Source organism: Mustela putorius, unplaced genomic scaffold, assembly GCF_011764305.1.
Source record: "Mustela putorius furo isolate JIRA1106 unplaced genomic scaffold, ASM1176430v1.1 tig00000174_pilon_pilon_pilon, whole genome shotgun sequence".
Taxonomy (NCBI): Eukaryota; Metazoa; Chordata; class Mammalia; order Carnivora; family Mustelidae; genus Mustela; species Mustela putorius.
The window spans coordinates 34,495,828-34,509,998 of NW_025421304.1; the positions used below are offsets into that span (position 1 = coordinate 34,495,828).

At 46.8% G+C, this 14,171-nt stretch overlaps 1 protein-coding gene across 1 annotated transcript in view; it reads right to left on the reverse strand.

The window, feature by feature from the left end:
- The window catches only part of ADAMTS18 (ADAM metallopeptidase with thrombospondin type 1 motif 18), a 69,813-nt gene that overhangs the window by 50,162 nt on the left and 5,480 nt on the right, over positions 1-14,171 (reverse strand). Inside the window, exons 4-5 of the mRNA XM_013057004.2 lie at positions 7,772-7,867; positions 3,090-3,238 (exon numbers count right to left, since the gene is read on the reverse strand). Coding sequence (XP_012912458.2) covers positions 3,090-3,238; positions 7,772-7,867 — 245 coding nt within the window. The remainder of the gene's footprint in view (positions 1-3,089; positions 3,239-7,771; positions 7,868-14,171) is intronic.

Sequence of the window (14,171 nt, forward strand, 5' to 3'; positions counted from 1 at the left end):
AATTTTTGCAATTAATTTTCTGGAACAGACTTTATAGAAATTCTACCAGACTCCTTCAGACTGTGATAACTGACCCTCTCTGCCTGCCCTGGTTACTCACTCATCAGATAACTGGACTGGACAACAGGCTGGAACTCCTGCGTGTGTTCTAGGTAGACTGGGAAATGTTTCCAGGTCCCTGAGGCATATAGTAGGGCTCAGGAGAAAATGGAGCTTCTACCCATTAAAAATTATGTCCACCTCAGGGCTGCTGGGTGGCTCAGTTGGTTAAGCGTCCGACTACAGGGTTCAGCTCAGATCATGATCTCAGGGTTGTGAGTTCGAGCCCCATGGGAGGCTCTGTGCTGAGCCTGGAGCCTGCTTCAGATGCTCTCCCTCTCGACCTGCCCCTCCTCCCTCTCGCAGGCTCACTCGCTCTCCCTGCCTCTAAATCAATCAATAAATAAAAACAAAAATGTCCACACCAGACATGGGAAAAAAGAAGCGCCATGTGTGGGTGGTACCAGTCATTCCAGAACAAGGGAACCTTTAATCCCTTTGGAAGCCGAAAAGCAGGGTAAGTCCACGAATCAGCCTGGAGGAGTTCACTTTTATGAAACAACACATGTTCTGGGAAAATCAGCATTAATGTGAAATAAAAGGCCCTCCTGCTTCTCACGTGAGGAAATGAAGCTGGTTGGGTGAAGTGATGTGAACAGACCGAATGTTTCAACTGAAGCAAAGAAGAAATCAGTAATTTAAAATGGAGGGGGGGGAACCCCTCAGTTTTCCTACAACAAAGTGAAATAAGAGCAGAGAACAACTAATTCAATTGCCTGGGGGCGGCTGCTCATGTTCTTGTTTTATTTGTGAGGCATAATTAAAGTAAACAGTGTCCGAGGAGCCTCACGCTTGTTGAAATGATAAAACGGCACCAAATGGAACTACACTGGTGATTCTTTTTATGAGGCATTTCTAAAATTACAGTACAATATTCCCGTGAACAATGCCCTATCACAATGAGAGTGCTCGGCCCCACAGATATGAGAGAGGTTTTAATTTAAATCCCAGGGGTGTCATTCACGCACTTTACCAGCAGAGCTATTAAATTAGGTAATCTATTTCTTTCTTGGGAAAATACGGAGCTGTAAAATGTTGTGAGGTATGAAAACCAGATCCGTGAAATAGGCTGAAAAAAAATGAAAAGTAATATAATGATTTTTAAGAATCCTATCCAAGATATGGGCTACATTCAAAGTACGAGGAGGGTGGTTTTAATAATCTGGGATAAGCTGGAAATGCATCACAAGCCTGTCTACCATACACCTAGTTACTCTCTCTGAACTTGCCCCCGACAGGACATCGGATAGTCTCTGGACATTTCTGGTTATCAGGGTGCTGTCGGGGAGGAAGTGTCATCCCACAGGCGTCTAGTGGGGAGAGGTCGGGGCTGCTGTGTCCTGGACAAACCCCGTAACAAAAATTTTCCAACCCAAAATGTCAATAGTGTCAAAGCTGAAAAATACCGTTAGCCTGCTCTAGCCCTAAGAGCACCTAGTAAACCACGGCCCAAGTGTCTTCTGACCCTCTCCTCTTTTGGAACCAGCTGGCCTTCCAGATTCAGCTCAGGCTGCTGACTTCGATGAAATGCCAGGTCTCCTTTAAATTTTCCTCTTGCTCCCGTTTCATTATTTTAATTCTGAATCTACCAAACATTCATACGATGCTTGTAACAGGCCAGGCACTCTGCAGAAGCGCTTTGCGAATTTCAACCCAGCTGGCGGGGACACTCTCCTTATCCCCTTTAACCAGGGAGGAACCTAGAGCAGGGAGGGAACGGTGCTTATGGCCACACAGCTGGAGGGAGGCAGGGCCAGGAGGCAAACCTGGGGTTCTGGGATTAGGAAGCTGTGTTTTTGCCCCTTGCACTAAGCCACCCCTCAAACAGTGCCACGAAGTGAAATCTTCATCTTCCGAGGACTCCTTGAACTCTTTTCTCTCTACCACATTCTCCAAAGTCCACTTTCATCAGTAACGCCTCCCTCCCTGCTCCCCTCGCTTCCGAGGACCCATCCTCTGCTACCCTGTCCTCCCCCTGGAGTTTAGGATGACAGTGATGAAAGCCACACAGACCCCAGATCCTTTTCCTGACTGCCCACTGGATGCTCTCTGGAAGGGGGTGTCCTACAGACCCACTTCTAATCCCTCCCAAACCTTCAGAGGAGGCATTACTATCTCGACCTCACTCACACACGGACTCGAGCTCAGAGTTCAAGTGGATTTCCCTAAGTCGCATAGTCAACAGGCGGCAGACCCAGGATTTGCAGTCCGATCTCACTCTCAACCCTGGGCTCGCTCTACTCCCCTGTGACCATCGGGAAGTGTACGTCTCCCACGGGTTGCACAGGGGGACGAGACCAGAGAAAAGGAACCTAAAACCACCTGCGTTTTCAAAGAAGACACAGAGTGGTTCAAAATCCCGGGACACCCGGGGCCCGAGTGGGCCCGCAGGCGACTGCAGGCCAATCTCCATCGGCAGATGTTGTGATTGGTCCCTGCTGTGTTCTGCTTAAAGAAAATGGAATTTGTTGTCAATATCTTCACAGTCAGGGAATTTCACACACACTTTTTTTTTTAAGGATTTCTGGTTTCTCTTGAAAAGTCAGGCAGATCTGTCAACACGTGTTGACGTACATTCCTGCAAGGCAAAAATTAGCATACTTTCTCCAGTTCATCAGACAACACACACACACACACACATACACACGCACATTCCACTGGCCAAGCTTCTCTCTCAACAACACAGGCATTTGATCGTGTGACCACGTGGCTTGAATTTAGACTCAGAAGGGAGCTCAGACTATCATTTGAGTCTCTGATCATCATAGTCACACACACACAGCAGCTCCTTTGCTGCTCTGGGTTTCTGGCCATCACATCCTTGTCCCCTCCCCCATGCCCGCAGCTTCATCTGTAAACCGTGAAACCCCAGTTTGGTTGCGATTCCGAGAGGGAAGGAAACTGCACTTAAAGGCCAGCACGGAAGCAAAGCAAAACCAAAATGGTACATTCTGGCCTTCTACGAACCCGGGCTTTCTCGGGAGCCTTACTTGGGGTCATTGCAGTGTCGCTCCTGATACCTGACTCCGCCACCACAAGTTCGTGAACATTCTGACCACTTGGACCAGGCGGACCACTGGCCGTGGACGGGCCGGGGGCCGTGCTCCCCGAACTTCACACACTGGCCTTGCCGACACCACTGCGAAAAGAAGGCGGGACACGTTTCCTGTTAGAGTCCACGCGGGGAAGGGAAACAGAGGCAGACACCTGCACATTAGCGGGAAAAACGAGCACTTCGGCGAACGGGAGAACGCACAACACCTTGACAGACTCCCTTGGCAGGCGGCCCTGGACTGAGGATTGGCTACCCGGCATCTACCGTGTGCGTTTTCAAAGGCTGACCTCGGGGGGCAAGGGGAGGGCATCTGTCAGCAGCAGGCGAGGATCATATGCTTTGTGAGCTGTCCGGGGGAAATATTCAGATAAGACTCCGCCCAGCAGCCAAGTGAGAGAGTCCAGGCCCCAGGATAAATGAGCCTCCCCCCGCCATCTAGTAACAAGGCTGCTTCAAGAACAATGTAGGTCATTCACTCAGGGACAAACGCGGGATTTTTTTAGGTAGGAACACAGAATTCATCATTCTGATGAGCTCATCATAAAAACAGATACAATTATGCAAACGTTTTTGTGTATCCCAAATCATCCCCACGGAGCAATTTGTAGGAAGCCCCAGAGCTCTCAGTCCAGGCAAATTGTGCTTGTAGATAACACGCTTTGACCTTTTGTCTGTAGGAAAGTTCCTGACTCCAGACCCTCGGATGACTTTGAGCTCTCCGAGTACCTTTTACAAATTAGCTCTCGGTCTTTGCTTTGCCCAGTGCTCTGATGGAGCCAGGCTAACCCCTGCGTTTTTTTTCCTTTTGCAATACATTCCAGGTTTGACTGGTCATCTCTATCTTTGGAGCTTGCATTAGCCCTTGGTAGTGGTTTTATTCCTGTGGTGCTTTTATTATGAGCAAGTTCTGCATGACTTAGTGTAACAGCACATGTTCCTAAAAGCCACTGCAGTGGGATCCAAAGAGTTGGGGTTGGGACCACGCTGGGCTCTGCCGAGGAGTGGGGCTTCAGTTACAGAATTAGGGGGAGGCGGTTTGACTTTCCAATCTTTGCTCTCCCCCGGGATACATTTGGCTCCTTGGCCGTTTATTGCATGGCGAGTGCACTTTGCCCAGGTCAAGATCCGGCTTCCTTTCTTCAAATTCTCGCCGTGTGCAGATTACTTCTTGTGTTTTCCATTTGTCTTTGCCCTGGATTAATTGCCCTTTCAGAGTCTGCAGGAACTCACATAACACCGCTGAGCACTTTTAGGGGGAAAGCGACTGGTCACGAGAGGCTTTTGGCCACTGCAAGCAGGAATCAGAATCTTCCCCACCCGGAATCCCCGGGACTCTCCCAGCTGAGCTCCGCGGCGGACACAAAAGAACAAGAGCCAGAAACAGCACAGAGGCTGCCCCTGACGAAGCTGCTTCTGGGTGCCAGAAACGGCACAGGCAGGCGGAGCGGGAGGACTTCCCGTGCTTTCTAACATAACCCTCCCAAAGCGCTAAGGAGTTAATAACTATTTTCTGGATGAGAGAAATGTAGCAAAGAAATGCTAACACGGCTACCCGGGCAGCCACACAGCCAGCTGGGGCTCGATTTCAGCTCGGTCACCAAAGCTGCTGAACAGGACAGGTAACCTTCACGCCTCAGAGGCAACCCCCCCCGCCGTCGCACCCTACACACATATATAGATCTTAACCTTAATATTTTTTTCTTTTAAGAAATATGATTTTCAGATTTGTTGCAAACCTTCAATTAATTTAAATTTCTTTTATTCCAGGATGCATCCTCATAGCTTAGGTTGCCAAGAGATTGTCTCCTCTGGCTCCTTCATTCAGTACAGAAATCAGAAGTTAATACATGAATGCATACACACATGTACACACACACACACACACACACACACACACATCCTCTCTGGATCTCACTGCAGAGGCTTTTAGGAAAGTGTGAAGTTGTGCTAGGTCATGCAGAACTTGTTCATAATATACATATTTTATATATACGAGCGCGTTACGGGTGCCCATAATCTCCATTTATAAAGTTCTACACACAAACTTTTCTCTCTCCATACATACGTAAATCTGCACTTCTTCTAATTTCAAACTGAGGGCCATAACTGGGCAGACACCTTTTATGACTGATGGCAAACGCAAGCCTTTCTTTCCCTGCACATCTAACTAGATAAATGTAGGTGGTTTTCACATCCTCACACGCTTACTGAGCATTCATGGTCCAAATAGCACTAAATGACCAGGGACTCGGGAGAGAAGGGGAAGGATTCCGCTAGGTTCCAGGGACAATGGGACAAAACAGGGAGTAGTTGCTGCTGTGCGGGACACTTGGGAAAAGCGTAAGACAGGGTCCCAGCCTCACGGGGTGTACAGTCTAATGAAAAGCCGGTTCGGCCCCTAGCGGAGAACCTGGCGTGTGGATACGGTGATGATTAAGCCGCAGTGATGATGGATCGGACGCATCTGAACGCTTTCTGCTAAGGGGGGCTCCCCCCATTCAGTAAAGGGGCATTCCTCAGGTATTTAGAACTGCCGTCTGGTCTTTTTAAAATAATGAGGTAGGGGAGTGGCTTGAGGACATCTGTTTTCTTACTTCTGGCCCTATTTGTCTCAGGTTATAGTAACTCAAGTCTAACCCAGGGGCACTTTCTTGCCCGTGGAACTACATCTCTGGTGATGTAGGTCATAAAACTTTAGCCCTATGCCACTTGGCACTTACTTTCCTCGCTTAGCGGATCAATCTGTTCTTGTACACTCCTCTTATGTTAAATGCTGTTGCTTTCATAACGAAAAAGTACCCACTAATCCGCGAGTTGCAAGTCCTCAATTATGATGCTCTAAAGATAAAAACGATGGGGTACTTGGGTGGCTCAGTCGGTTGAGCAGCTACCTTCAGCCCAGGGTCCTGGGATCGAGCTCCTAGTCGGGCTCCCCACCCAGCAGGGAGTCTGCTTGATCCTCTCCCTCTGCCCACCCCCACTCATGCTCCTCTCTAATAAATAAATACAATCTTTAAAAAACAAAAAAATAAAAATGCCTTGAGCAGTACCTGTATATCCAATTAATTATTTCACTATTTAGCCTCATCACACCTAAAACATTCCACGCACATTTCCCATGATCATCCTGACTGGAATTTTCTAAGACGGGTCCTTCTGATGGAAAGCTGCACATAATACCTCAATTTTTTATAAAGTTTATTTTCTTTAAAATCAAAGAGTTAGGGGCGCCTGAGTGGCTCAGTGGGTTAAGGCCTCTGCCTTCAGCTCGGGTCATGATCCCAGGGTCCTAGGATTGAGCCCCACTTTGGGCTCTCTGCTCGGCGGGGAGCCTGCTTCCCTTCCTCTCTGCCTGCCTCTCTGCCTATTTGTGATCTCAGTCTGTCAAATAAATAAATTAAAAAAAATCAAAGAATTAAAAAATGCAAATCTCTTAAGTGACTCAGAATAAAGGACTCAACAAATATTAGTAAGCATTTTCTGAACACGTTGATTTTTGTGTGCCTCTATTTTTGCCGTTATCGTTAATTTCTCACAGAAAGTCTCTCTCTCCCATCCAACTGAGGAGTTTTGATTTGTGCTCTGACAGCCATCTCGGAGTACCCACTCACGGTACTTCATTCTAAATGAGCACTAACCCCGAGCACTGACAGCAACCTGAGGCTTAAAGGAGGTCCGTTTAAAGAGAAAGTTAAGATTATTGGCTTCTGCACACGTTTCCCCACTGGACCGGGAGTTCTTGAAGAGATAAAATGGAATTTTATTCATCCTTGGATCTCCAGAGCCTCCTGTCTCTGATGCCTAAAAGTCGGTAAGTTATTGTGCGACTGAATTCACTATAAATAACCGAGTCTTCTCTACTTCTTGTGGCTCAAGCAGAGATCAAAGAACCTGGAGCACCTCCATGCTCCCCTTTCTAGCTTTCAATCATGATCTTTCAAAGGAATGCACCAAATCTGGGTCATTTACTGTGATATCAAATGCACCTCTCCCTCCAGAGGCTACTAAGGAGGAAAAAACCCAGAAACGAATAAATGAATGCTCTTTATCCAAAACACAGAAATATCCCATATTGGTGATGGTTCTGAGGACTGACCATACTTGCTGGCTAATGGCTTTCTGGTACAACCTAGACAGTGATCCAGCTTACCCTTGGCTAGGAGTCCCTCTAAGTGACGGGACTCCACTGAGCATGTCAGAAACTCAGTGATGGGTCCTGTGAGGTAAGCAATAGAGAGACCTTGTATGGGGGGGGGACAGTGTCTCCTTTGCTACTAAAGGGAGTATTTCCTCCCTGAGGCTTTTCTATACTGAATCAAGTTGAAAAGGCAAACAGTAGACAATGAAACCTTCCACCTTGTTGAAATATTTCATCTAAAAATGGAAATCAAAGGCAGAAAAAAAACCTCATCCTAAATAACGGAGACAACTGGTGATATTAGCACTGAGTTTTGATAAGAGCCGTTAAATAAGGCTGGTTGATTTAAAGACAAGTCAGAAAATATATGCGGCCAAGGCATTCCATTCTGAGCTCCCACTGCAAACAGTTTACACAGTGACTTATTTCTATGTGTTATCATGTTTCCAGAACTAAAAACTAACAAGTATGCAGTTTACCATACTCAAGCCACAAACGGTCCCTTCCGCCGCAGGCATAAACTTGGTCTCACACCTGTGGCCCACTCGATGGCACCAAAGTGACTTGCAAATATCCTGAAAGGAAAGAGGCAGGTCGTCAGGGGTTTGATACAATAAAAATGAAAATACCCAAAGCGTTTGTTCACAATATTGTGTTCTGAGGGGGCTAGAATGAGACATGATCCAGGAAGTAGAGGCAAGTGAAGTCAGTAGCCGCAAGGTAACCAGTTACGTGCAGTAGCAAATGTAACATCAGGAAGTTTCTATGCTGCCTGCATGTGTGTTTGGTAATGATGGGGGAGTAATAGTAATTTATGGAAAGACCATTTGGCCTGAAACTAAGAGACCAGGTTTGTAAGAACCACCACCCATACCACCACCAGGGAAGCAGAAGCGGCCAAGACTGGAATCGAGCCCAACGGATTCAAATCCTTGCTCCAGAATTCCAGATTCTATGCCGTATGGTCAAGTTCTAGAAGTCTCTGATCTGTGGTTTTCTCCCCTATGCAAACAGTGATAAAAGTAGCTCTTGACTCTCTAGGTTGGTTCTCAAGGATAAATGGTGTAAGTCATCACCATCATCACCTTCTTCCTCTTCATAGTAATTTTCAAGCATTTCAACAATTCTCACACTAAACCATGAAAGAACTGAACTCTCATGCTAGACTGTGGTTGGCAGAATACTGCTCCCCCCACCCCCTCAAAAAACGATGTCTAAATCACTGGCACCTGCGACTTCTGTGACTTCGTGCAGTTACATAGCAGAGGGGGATTAAAATCACGTACGTAATTAAGGCTGCTAATCAGCTGACCTTGAGATGGGGAAACGATCTTAATTTCCCAGATGGGCCCAAGATGATCATGAGAGACCTTAAATAGGGCAGAGGAAGATGGAAGAGAACCCGAGAGAGGACAGCGTGAGGGGGTCTAAGGGGGATGTTGCTGCTTTGAAGATGGGGAGAAGGGGCCATGAGCCAAGGAACACAGGAGGCTTCTAGAAGTTGGAGAAGGCAAGAGAATGGCTTCTCCTCTGGAGCCTCTAGAAGGGACACAATTCTGCCAACACTTGATCTCAGCCCAGTGAGACTCATCCCAGATGTCTACCTCCCGAAAGAAAATAAATTTATGTTAAGTCACCAAGTTCACAGAAAGTTATTAGAGCGGCTACGGGAAACTAATAGTGTTACTAACAGCATTTAGTGGCGGACACTAAACGAGTTCCCCAGAGAAACTAATTTAGATGACGGGACTGAGCGAGCCGTTGACACTTCCAAAGCTGCCAAGTCGCACAGCTGGTAAGTGGCAAAGGCAGGAGACTTGCACTGGCCTGTTTCCAGCTAGAGTCCTTGACCCCAGCTCTCTGGACCTGGATTTGTCATTAGTGGAAGCTGGAAAGCTCTCAACCTCCTGGGCCTCAGTCACCCATTTATAAACGAGGGGACTGAACCAGATTCCTTCCAGCCCAAACAGCTAAAGTTGCTACTCAGAATTATGTCATTAAGAGAATGTCAAAATCATGAAATGTCAAAATCATTCCACTTCGTTTGCCACGTTCTATTTGCTGGGATAGACGTGTGAACGTGTATGATTTTGGGGAAAATATTAACAACCAGGGAGGAAACAAAATGACTTTTGTGGTCACTTGGTGGGGCCCTGAAAATTCCATTCACTGGGCACCCAATTCCCCAAGCCTTCCGGTTAATGCAGATTTCATGGTGAGACAACATGGCAAGAGCAAGCTCCAGAGTGATTTCACAAAAAAAGTTTTCCACAGAACTAAGAAGAAGTAAGAAGGAAATCAGAGATAAGGGCAGTGAGCCTGATCGTGTGGACCAGAAAGTCCTTCCCCTCCAAAGGAGAATGGAAGGACATTCAGGATGCTGCTGGGGACCACCACCCGTCCATGGCCCTAGCCATGCGCCCCACATTCCAGAATACCACTTTCAAATCTCAAAACAGCTCCTAAGACACGGTATGTCAGTGTTTCCCAAAGACATGGCCCTGCCGCTAACAGCAGTAGAAAGCAGGAGGCAGCCTTCCAACAAGTGAATCAGCTTCATCATCTCTGTGTGCTCTCCCTCCGTGGATCACCCTGGGCTTGAGGGGAATAACTTAATGTGGAAAAAGTCCTACATCAAAATGGAGAAAGGAGAGGTAACCATTGAAACCCAGCCACAGTTAGGAAAACTTGCAGAATTAAACCGTTTCCTCCTGACAGCCAGCAGGCAGCCATAACCCACACCCCTCGCCTATGTGGCAGCCGCCGAAATGACCCTGGGGCAGACCCAAGCAAAGGAGACCCAGATTCCATGGCCAATGCCAAGCCACAGGGCTATGGAGAAGGGGCAGCTGGAGAAGACCGGGAAAATGAGGCAAAAAACACAGGATTCCAGAGTGAAATCAGACAGGCTGTATGAACATGTTATTTCTTTTGTGGTGAAGTACATAAGTCAAACGTAATTATAGCCAACTACATGCCTTGACGACCATGCGAGTCCTCTGAGAAAGCTCCCTTTCAAAGTAAACAGAAATGGGAGTTTGTACTTTTTTGCTTGCTCTTCCCTCCTCCCCCCGCCCCCCCAGCACATTCGACTAGCTTTTCCTTATCTATAATTCCCTAGACTCAAGTCATAATTTAAGGGGAAAAGAAATAACCACAGAGACTCCAAGGTCTCATGTCGCCTGGATGTGATCTTTAAGGAGAGTCTCGACATTACGCATTCCTCTGTCTTGTCACTGGTTGGCCCGTGTTGTCCTGTTGTAGTCCAAAGATTCTGAAGGATGCCCCGTCAAGCGAAACCGATGCGCTAAAAATGCGAGTGGTCTCTGCAAATCGAATTTTATGAAGCACCAAACACATCCAAAACGAAGTTCCCCAGCTGCTCCCCCAAACCTGTTCAACCTCTTCCAGCCCGTGTTATCACACCCCCATGCTTCTGGCTGCCCAAGCCGAGAATCATAGAGACATTCTTGACTCCTCTCTCTCTCTCTCTCCCTTCCTTTAGGAGGGATGAGAAGAGGACAGAGGCGAAATCTTCCAGTTTATGAAAATGGGAATGCTAGAGAAATGTAAGCTTTAGTACTATGTAAATTCAGTAAATGATTCTGGGGTATCTGCCAACATGGCGGGCAGACACTATGGGCTTGCCATCCACTGAGGCGAGAGGCACACCTCGTCAGTTATAATACGGTGCCATGAGTTCATGATGGTCCGTAGAGTGTGCAGATGGAGGCTCGGGGAGAGGAACCTTGGGGAAAATAGGAGGTATGACTTGCACTGAATCTTTGACAACGGTAAAAGGTGATTAGGTATTTGTCACACGGGTGACCATGCATTCTAGGGTGGGAAGCACAATTTAAAAGGCTTATAGACGTGAACAAAGGAAGGGTTTGGGAAAATACAAAGATATCAACACTGGAACAGGAGTCCATGGGGTGAGTTAGTAAGAGTTGAAACTTGATGTAGCAAGTTTAGTAGATAGCAAAGTAGGTACAATTCACTGATTACTTTTAGATTTAGATTCTAGGAAGTTTCTCCTTATTCTCCATTCTTTTATCCCAATGTCAAGTACTTTTTAAAAATAATATTTAAATATGAGGTATAACTGACTCTATTAGATTTGGGTACGCAACATAATGATTCAATATTTGTATTTATATAAGACATCGCCACAATAAATTCGAGAACATCTGTTCCCATACACTGTTACTATTTTTTTTTTCTTGTGATGAGGACTATTAAGATCTACTTGCTCAGCAACTTTCAAACATGCAACGTAGTATTAACTTCAGTCACCATGCTATACATAACATGTCCGTGACTTATTTTCTAGAACTTTGTTTCCTTTTATGTCCTTCATGCACTGCAACATACAGATTCTTGAAAGAAGAAATACATCTCCATCCTGCTATTTCTAACATGCCTCTTCTTTTAAAGGAAGCATTCTGTGAGGTGATGATCACAAACATTTTCACTAGAATTCAAATGCTTCCCTGTAATTGCTATTTGGATTCAATCCCTCTCGGTGCCACTAAAATGAACATTTTGTGGAGCTTTTGCTACATGTGCAATAACCAAAGGCACAGTCTCCCCAGCAGCTGTGGAGGGGACCTCCCTTTCCATCTGTCCAAATCATGGGGACCCTTCAGTTGCCAACTCATTTTGCAAGGGAAGAGAGATCAGGTTTGATATGCCAAAGACAGAAAACCCGGGGCTGGGGGAGGAGGGAAGAAGAGACCGGGATCGAAGAGAGCCAACTCCAGACCTGGGACAAGGAAGCCACGGGGAGAGAGGAGCCTGGCATGACGCTGCTGCTGAGATAGGAGGAGGAAGAGCCTGGGTATCCACTGAGGGGTCCCGCAGCCCCTAGAGCTGCACCCTCACAATTAGCAGGGAAGAACCTTCCTTAGCCTCATGGTACAGATGGGGACACAAAAACCGAGGGAGGTTCAGCCGCTCGCCAGGGTTCTAGGGTGTGGCGGAATCGGGTTTTAAACCCAGGCCTACCTAACTCCAGAAGTTGTGTGTGTGTGTGTGTATGTGTGTGTGTAAAAAACTCAAGACTGCCTAATTCAGCAGTTCTCATCCCTGAGTCAGCATCTGAATCACCTGAGCCCCTGCTCAAGCACTGACCATCCTATCCCCAAACCTTCTTGTTCTTTAGGGCTGGGATGAGACCTGAGCATTTGCATTTTTAACAAGTTCCAGGGGAAACTGACAATTGCATCCCTGGATCCAAAGACACTTGAGCATTCTTTCCTTTCCTTTTCTTTTTTCTTTCTTTCTTCCCCTTTCTGTGTGTGTGTGTGTGTGTTTGTGCGCGCGCGTGTGCATGCACGCGTCTAACTATTATGTAAAACTGCCTTTCCAGGAGGCATAAAGTTTAGGGGAAAAAAAAAGGCAATGAGGGGATCAGGTTTGTAAGGGAAGCAATGAGAGGACAGTGAAGACTCAATAAACAACCACCACCCTTTTCCTGGGCTGCTGGAAATGGGTCTACACTGTCCAGACCAGGAGGATGAACGAGAGGTTTGCGTGTTTGGAAAACCCTTCCACATAGGGCCGGGGAGGAACTATCTGTGATTCTCGGAGGTATCGCCATGGTTGGTGACAAGCAGGTATTTTCCACCCCCGTAGGCTCTGGGGCGGCGGCGAATTCCACCCTCGGGATCTACCACCTTCCCTGTCTTGCCTCATAGTTGTCTCAAACCTCTCCCTGAAGGGAATCTCCCCACCTGACCAGGCATTCCCATCCTGAACCTTCCTCATGTTCTCAGTCTGCAACAGCCACTTCCCCTTGCCCCGCTCCCCAAGAAAGACCATCGGACTGAGACACTGTCTCCCAAAAATAGGGTATGGTTCCAGGAAAAGATGAGTCGCTGCAGAGAGGCTGTGGGACACTGCACACTGTCGGACACGGAACAGGAACCCCACACATGTGCGTCAAATGTCTGATCCTGCAGGAATCACGGTCATTTTAAAAACTTCCTTGATAATTCCAAGGAAAATCAAACTTGTTACCCATTGTGCATTTGCTGCATAGTAAGCGCTTAGTAAATGTTTGATTAATGAATGCGTGAGCTTGTGAAACCTTCAGGAATGAAGTGAACAGGAGACAGAGTTCGACAAACTTCGTCAGTCAAGCGAATGTCTACTGACCTCTGCCAGACGCATCAACGTAACAGGCAATTAGAAACAGTTGTCAACGTATTAACATATACACGAAACGCCAGCATTTGCCAAAGTCAGTTCCATGTTCCATGGAAGATACGCCGAGAAAACTGTGGATGGTGCATCGGTCAACTTTCCTAACAGTGAGACGTTTAAGGAGCATTAGAGAAATACATGATCCCATATCAAAACCTGGGATTTGGTGGTTATTTCTTTAGGCTGGACTTACATATTTTTAAGAAACTGATTTATTAGAAAAGTGCCTAAGTGGCTCAGTGGGTTAAGCATCTGCCTTCAGCTCAGGTCATGATCCTGGGGCCTTGGGATCAAGTCACGCGTCTGCATCAGGCTCCCTTCTCAGTGGGGAGCCTGCTTCTCCCTCTCCCTCTGCTTCCCTGTTGCTGAGCACTCTCTCTCTCAAATCAATAATCTTAAAAAAAAAATACAGAGACACAGCACAGAGAATGAAGGTAATTATCAGTGACTCTTGATGTTAGTGAGTGAAGCTTGGGAAACACCTATTAATTGGAGAGAAGCAAGCTTAACATCAGCGTGATGGACAGGTTTAAAAGTTTTGAGGCTTTGGGCAAATGGAATATACATTCTCTGAGCTCCGCGTAGGACATGATCATTCCCCTTTCAAAAGGTCTTCACGAAGACTGAGAAGAAGTAAAATACGTCTCTGAGACGATGCCTTGTGTGGAACAG